Raw genomic sequence first — 7,892 nt, forward strand, 5'->3', positions numbered from 1 at the left:
TTTATAGTCTTGGACTTGGACTTATAGTCCAAGATGGCGCCGTTCATGTGGGAGCCATTGGCAGTAGCTCTGTACACTCTGTCTTTCGTGTTTTACAGCCCTTCTATCTTTTTTTAAATTACATTTTAATATTTCTTAATACATTCCTTTTTACTTTACTTTGTACTTTATACTTTTTACTTTAATGTTTTTACAACTTTCCTTGTTCTGTTAGCCTGGCTTCTTTCGGCTACTTCTTTTTTGGAACCATTCAGCCATGCCTACGCTGTCACACACATGGGACTAGCTGTTACAATACGCAGCAGAAAGAGCAACACCTCGGTGCCGCCGGAGATTCGGAGCTGGACAAAAGTGCCGGGAGAAGAGGCAACGCTTCTGACCAACCATTCCATCGTGGGATAAGATGGAAGAGCTGTCGGTGCTTACCAGCAACGGAGTCGAGGGGCTCTACTCTGCTACTCTTGTCTTCAGCTCCAGACTACTGAGGAACTGTGCGGATAAGCTTGGAAGAGTGACTCTGCATATTCTCTACCTCGGTCACAGTCTGCAGAAGTTCCCCATCTTGTGCAAGACTTCCTGTGTGTGGTTCCAGTTTTTGTCCAACTTTACGTCTTTTGTGTCTGTATCCGTTTTTGCTACCGCAACCAAAATGGCACCATTCAAGGGGCAGCCGGTGGCGGTAGCTCCGTCCACTCTTGCACGTTTTGTGTTTTCGCTGCTTTTCTGTCCTAATGATTTGATTTGGTGATTCTTAATGATCCCATTTACTTTGATTTGCTTTGTACTTTGTGCTTTGCTTTGGTTGTACTGTAATATAACTATGCCTTTTCTTGCTACTGGCACGATGAAATTTCCCAAATACGGGATGAATAAAGTTATCCAATTTCCATTACTGTATAACAGAGTTGTGACCAAAAATGATTAGACAGTCTCATTGTATTTGTTCATGAAAGCAAGAGATAGAAGCGTATATATTGCAAAAACAAATACAAATCGATAATTTTGCCAGTAATCCAGATATAAATCTAATTTAAGGGAGGTAAGGAATTGATTATCCAAGGTTTAACTTTGTTTCTTTATTTAATACATTGCCAGGGTTCTGTTATAGAAAATCACAAGGAAGATGTAGCATGACTGCCCTGGTCGTCACTGAACAACTTCATAACAAAAATCCATACCTGCCTCATATTACGCATGATTTAAAAAAATGTTGTTTCTGCTTCTTTTTTTTTTTTTTATCTGCCTATTGTTATTGCATGTTTCCAAGATCATTGCACTAGTATTTTAGATTTTCCACTGAAACTCTAAACAGGTGTGTAGCAATCAGGCTAATGATACTCTACATTACCGCTTACCTGTTCAGAAAAATTTAACATGTTATTTTTCAAAATTGTCTTCTTTATGATTGAAATCAAGATTTAAAAAAAATCTTATCGCTTTGTTTCCACTTGGTCTCAAATTCAATCGCTTTCCCTAAATTATCATCGTAATTGAACAGATATAGCTTCAAAACTATCATTTTTGGATCAGATTGGAATCCTGGTATCTAGATACATATTGGAATGGGCCACATGCCACTCATTCCCAACCTTCGAAGCTCATGAGTTGTTGTTTTGTGATGCAGCCGGTGTTGTTGGATAGTAGCAGCATACTTCCGGATCGCATCCTGCTCATGGACACCTTCTTCCAGATCCTTATCTACCACGGAGAGGTACTTGCACATTTTGAACAGGCATCTATATCTGTTAGTAAAAGTGAAAACAAAATGAAATTATGGTCTGGTTGTGCTTCTCAGACGGTGAATCAGTGGAGGAAAGCGGGCTACCAGGAGATGCCTGAGTACGAGAACTTCAGGCACCTTCTTCAGGCGCCGGTAGACGACGCCCAGGAGCTGCTCCACACACGCTTCCCCATGCCCAGATACATAGATACCGAGCACAACGGCAGCCAGGTGGGGGCACTGCCACACATCTGTCACACTCAAGCATGCTGCTTACCTTGACCTAGCTCTTAACTGAATTTTTTTTTTATACCAAAAGTTCATATGGTTGACAAAATGTGCCAAAATTGAGTAAAAAATAAATAAAGTACATACCGTATTTTACTGAATGTCACATGCAATTTATGTGTGAAATTATTTAAACAATATACTATCATCCCACCTGTTATTTTTACACTGCTCTATGCCCGTGTTGATAACTTTAACATTGACGGTGGGAAGACTTTTGGCTAATCCCTTCAGAGGTCGTCACGATGGCGAACCTGTAGAATCGCGTGTAACATACTAATATTAAATAAAATAAAGATTTTGCTGTACTTTAGTGTGTTGATATTCCTAAGGCTATGTTCTTTTTTTCGGCTGTCGTCTGTCCATTATGGCCAAAATAGTTTCTACACAAATGATTTAGAGATGTAATTGTGAAATGGCAGGCTCACGAGTATATTAAATGCATTTTGTGAGTGTCAAATGTAAGGATATGATGATTTATGGGTTTTGTCAGGCACGCTTCCTGCTCTCCAAAGTCAACCCCTCACAGACGCACAACAACATGTACACTTGGGGACAGGTGAGTCACCAAAGTGTCTTCTATTTATTGACAGATTGACAGCGGCTGAATTGAATCGTTGTTTTTTTCTTTGGGGTGGGGGCAGGAGTCAGGGGCACCCATCCTGACAGACGATGTCAGCCTGCAGGTCTTCATGGACCATCTGAAGAAGCTGGCTGTGTCCAGTGCTGCCTAACACGCAAACACGCTTTGCGTTTGCTGCCTGAAACCACCACATATTGTGTGACATCTTCTTGTTTGCTTGATGGATCACATGTTGATAACATGCTGTCTCATGTCCATTCTCTTAGTTCTAATAAATATTTTGGTATATACAACCATACAACCTCGGGTCTTGGCTCTTTTGTAGAGATTTATGGACAATTTCAGGATTTGTAACATAGCTGCTTGGTTCTTTTTGCATTTTTTTCCATCCTGTGTGGACTTTGTATTGACTCATATAGACCACTGTAAAAAAAAATTATAGACCTTTGGTCCAGCCCTTTAAAGTAGCAATGTGTAAAATTGGTCATCAAAAATGATGCTGCAACAGGGATCAAAATACCTAAGAGCATAACCTTTGGGCTGCCAGATACACGCTTCACAATGGAAAATCAAGCTGTGTAATCTATCCATCTGAGCATTTCAATCAGAAGAAACATGGTAACAAACTACACATTTAACGTTGGAAATGATCATGTGAACATAGCGCATGTGTATTTTACAGCCTGTCTACATACTTTACATACTGATATGAAATGAATACGTGGCACAGTCTTGAAACGTAAGGATTTCAAAGTTAACTTGGTGCATGAATACGTTTTAATTTTTAAGCAAGGTAGAAAGATTCTCCAGTTTTTTATTTTTTTGTGTTTTGGTTTTTCAAGTGTGGTTAAATCAACGTTCTTTATTTTAAATTGCTGGTGCGAATTAAATGAAGAAGCAGGCCCTGTATTCCATACATGACTGATATTGCAAGGCAGTATGGCCGCATGCCACCTACTATTGCTACAATATTGAAGAGAAGGAAGCATTAAAAGTGATGACTCCTTGCCATAGCCCCATGTGATTTAAAATAAGAGGTCATCACTGAACAACAAGATGGAAAGACTGTTACTCCGTAGGATAGAGGAAGAAGAAATTGCAGGACACAGTGACAGAGTCGATAATTTCTGAAAAAGCTGCGACGAAGGAGAACCTAAACCCAAAAAGTTAAGAAGCATTGGTAATTAATAAAACGGGTTGGTTTGAATTCAAAATTTGAAGTTGTTTAGATGTGTTTATGTGCAAGTCTTCGTGTACTTTGTCTGTTGCCTAACATTAGCTTCCTCGTTACACTTAGCACTTAAATACCGTAATTACTCGAATATAACGCGCACTCGAAAATAACACGCAGGTAATTTTGGGCCAAAAAAATCTGGAAAAACGCAGTACTCGAATATAGTGCGCACCTAAAATTTCCCGCTGACGAAAATCAGAAATCTTACCTTTTTTTCTTCGTTTCACGATTGTTTTGTTCAAACAAATTTATTCATTAGAATCCTTCAAATGAAGAGTTCCTCTCTCTCTTTGTCTGTCCTCTCATACATCTCTTCGTTGATAATCCTATCAACGTCCACGCTTCCTTCATCCACTTCCTCTTCCTCCCACAACACATCATCCGATTGGCTTTACGAGATGACGTAAAATCCGTGCGTCAAAGTGAGTTTGACAATGCTTTTTTCGATCGAAAATTTGTAATTTATTTTAGTTATTGATTATAACACTGAACTGAGAGAGGGTGAACTGAGACGGGTACGAGGCTAGAGGGGGGCAGTGGTGGTCTCGGCTTTACGAGATGACGTAAAATCCGTGCGTCGGCTTCACGAGATGACGTAAAATCCGTGCGTCGGCTCTACGAGATGACGTAAAATCCGTGCGTCAAAGTGAGTTTGACTATGCTTTTTTCGATCGAAAATTTGTAATTTATTCTATTCAATTCAATTTATTTGGCAAGAAAAAGCACCAGGCTAAGGGCCATGTAACAAGACACAAAAAAATAAAAAAATAAAAAATAAAAATAAAAAAAATAAAAAAAAATTGTTATTGATTATAACACGCACCCCCAACTATTGGAATTAATTATATAGCAAAAATCTGCGTGTTATATTCGAGTAATTACGGTAAATAGAAAATGTTTTTGCATGCTTTGTTATTCATTTTAATACATTAATAAATAATTTCCTCATTTTTGTGTTCTCGAATCTTTCATACAAAATTTGGACACTTTGATCATTTTTAAAGGATTTACTGTGAACCTTCACCACTTCGTGGCTTCAACATTTGCGGCTTCAGTAATCATGTTTTTTTTATCTTAAGTATTAAAAAAAGTATGGTAAATCCAGCCTTAATCTACAAGTTCGACCGTCCTCATGCTTTAAAAAACAAGAACAAAGTCATGCTGCCTGTCTACTGAATAAGCAACCAGAAAGCCTGGATCACGAAAACCTTCACAAAGGACTGGTTCTTCAATCATCCCAAAAGCGAAGCTGTACGCGAAGCCATAATTCAGCTGGTAGGAATCTTGTTAATGTTAATGGGGTCCGCCGTGCGGTTAAAAGTGATACACGGGAAGTAAATTGAGTATGAGTTTGACTTATTTAATAAGGGACTGCACATATTAATGAAAATTAATTGAAATATGTAAGATTGTATCCGAGGGCTAATTTCCATCTTTAATCCTTTATGTAGGCTGAAGATAAACAATGGCACGTACGAGACACACAGCACAGTTTTAGACAGCATTGTGATTGCAATTTTGTTCGTCTAATAGTCAGGCTTTATGATGATTGGCGAAGAGGTTCAGAGACGGGAGTTCACATATGTTAATTGGTATTAAATTCCAGGTATGTGCGGCACGGACAGAGAAGGTGCTTTGGCTGAAAGCACTCTTTTTGTAGGGAACTACACAGTCACCTCTAGAGCCAGCACTTGTTGATGTGTTGAAATTTTTTTGTACAAAATCTTGCAGTGGAGGAGGACCTTTGTGTTGGAAGATTTTGTAAACTAAGGTGGCATCTGCATATTTAACAGTATTGTTCCAGTTCAGGTGTTTGTGTTTTATTCAATATCTGACAAGGGTGGTACATTTGTGTCCAATATTTTGAAAGCTTGCTTATAAATGGTTTCAATTGGTTTTAGTGTTGTTTTCTAGGCTGTTGACCAACTTGTTAGGCAGTAAGTCATGTGTGACATGATCATTGTGTCAAAATATAATTTTGCTGTTCTAATGAACCTAAATGTGGACAAATTGAATTTGATTTTATTTTTAGCGTGTTTTTATCTTGTTGAAAGACAAGTTGAATTTCAAGAGTGATTCCTAGTTATTTAAATTCTTGGACTACATTGATTGTTTTTCCTTGGACAAAAACATTGGGGTCAGTTATTTTTTGTTCTTTTTTAGATGTACAGTCTTAGATATGTTTAACTGTAGTTGGGATTTTCAAGCCAGTTATTCCTGCTCGTAATTGCATCTTTGAGTTTCTGTGCAGCATGTTTTTTGTTTTTCGAGTGGACATATAGAACGGCATCATCGGCATACATTTGTTAGGTGACAGTTGAAGGAGAACAGCTTGGCAGATTATTTATTTAAAGACCGAAGAGCAGTGGGCCTAACATTGACCCCTGCGGTACACCAAGACTGTTATTCCGCAAAGTAGATTTTGTGTTTTGTATCCTGACACACGGTGATCATACAGATAAGTATGATTCAATCAAATTACCGAGCTTGGTGAGAATTTAAAATTAGACAGTTTAGTCAGCAGTATCTGGTGGTTGTTTGTGTCAAATGCCTTTTTGACATGATAGGTTCACCAATAGGTATTTCCAGATACACCTTAAGATAAGAAAGACATCTGACTCATTTCCAGCTTTTCTTGCAAGAGAGAATCGATCCTGACTCGTCCTCGTCCTAGATCATTCTAAGGAATCGAATCCTCTCCTGCCCATTTTTTTTCATAAGAGTTGACAAACAAGCAAGCATCTATTCAAAACAATTAAGGTCAGAAATCAAAACAATTGCACGTCCCTTCGGAGGGCGAGCGGTATCGCCACCTGGGGCTGAGTCCAAGTCAAAACAATCTTGCTTGCGATCGTGTGAGAAGTCGAGGTTTCAAAACAATTTGGAGTTCTCCCGGATTCGTGTGAGAAGTCAACTTTGATAAGTCCAGCTGGATAGAGGAGTGACCTTCCCGTTGATTATTTCATTGCGAGCAAATATATAATAAATATGAGACTAATAAACCTAACATGACATCAATGAAAAACCACACCAATGACCCCGCCTTTATCTAGTTTTAATTTTATGTTTTATAGAAAGAAGCAAACCGCTCTCAGTCAAATGATGTTTTCCAAAGCCTAATTGTAGCCTGTTTAGGTTGTACGGACTGTGGTTAATGTGATCCACAATTTGCTCTGCTACTATCTTTTGCAAGACTTTTGAGACGGCTGGAAGGATGCTCATAGGTCTGTAGTTGTTGGGTATTGTGGGGTTCCCTGATTTGAGGACCGGTGTGATAACTGAGCACTTACAGGGTTTCAGGAAAGAGACTCTCGATTATGGATTTGTTTACAATAGTGGGTAATGGAGCTATGAGAGATTCTTTGTGGTATTTCAGAAATGTTACATCCATGTTAAACGCATCCTTTGCTTTGGAGCTTTTGAGGCCATATACCGCTTTTTTAACTTGTGACTACGAAACTATGTTAAGATTAAGAATGGGTTCATTGGTGTTTAGTGGTTATGGTGGGTGATATTCTATTTGAGGGATGCTAGGTGTCAGTTCATTAACGGAGTCAATAAAATTATCATTTAAAATTGTAGCTATGTCCCTTAGGTCACGGATTGTTTTCTCCTTCAATTGTAGTTCCTTTATTTTTTAAAGTATTTCCTTCCAGTTTTTAAAATATTTTTCTAGATCTCTTTAGTGTTCCCTTTCGAGGTGCTAATTTTTTTTTTATAAAGAAATTTCATTTTTCAGTTTTAATTTCTTTTATTACTTTGTTCTTTAGAGAAGTGGTTGTCTGTCATTAATCCTTTTTTATTTTAAGAGCTCTGTCTTTTTTTTCATTAATGCCTGTACGTCTTCATTTAACCATGGGAGGTGATTTTTTTTTGGATGGTTTTGTTTTAATTTTTCTTGTGAATGTAGACACTGTCCTGGATAATGGTCATGAAAGTATTGCAGCTGTCATTAGTATGGTTATGGTAGATAATCGTCCCAATTCATATTGTTTAATGTCAGATTTGTTTTTTTGAGCACATGAGTATCTATTTTTAGGAAGCTTTCTTGAGAATAGGATGCGGTT

At 38.1% G+C, this 7,892-nt stretch overlaps 1 protein-coding gene across 6 annotated transcripts in view; it reads left to right on the forward strand.

The window, feature by feature from the left end:
• sec23a (Sec23 homolog A, coat complex II component) overlaps positions 1 to 2,892 on the forward strand; it is a 79,627-nt gene extending 76,735 nt beyond the window's left edge. For 5 of the 6 annotated variants that reach the window (XM_077620822.1, XM_077620824.1, XM_077620825.1 and 2 more), the window contains 4 exons: positions 1,625 to 1,711; positions 1,796 to 1,951; positions 2,502 to 2,567; positions 2,653 to 2,892. In XM_077620822.1, coding sequence (XP_077476948.1) covers positions 1,625 to 1,711; positions 1,796 to 1,951; positions 2,502 to 2,567; positions 2,653 to 2,742 — 399 coding nt within the window. In that variant the 3' untranslated portion in view covers positions 2,743 to 2,892. Of the gene's footprint in view, positions 1 to 1,624; positions 1,712 to 1,795; positions 1,952 to 2,501; positions 2,568 to 2,652 lie in introns of those variants that run through there. The other variant, XM_077620826.1, reaches the window with a different exon arrangement.
• The last annotated feature ends 5,000 nt before the right edge of the window (positions 2,893 to 7,892 follow it).

This window comes from Stigmatopora argus, chromosome 15 (assembly GCF_051989625.1).
Source record: "Stigmatopora argus isolate UIUO_Sarg chromosome 15, RoL_Sarg_1.0, whole genome shotgun sequence".
Taxonomy (NCBI): Eukaryota; Metazoa; Chordata; class Actinopteri; order Syngnathiformes; family Syngnathidae; genus Stigmatopora; species Stigmatopora argus.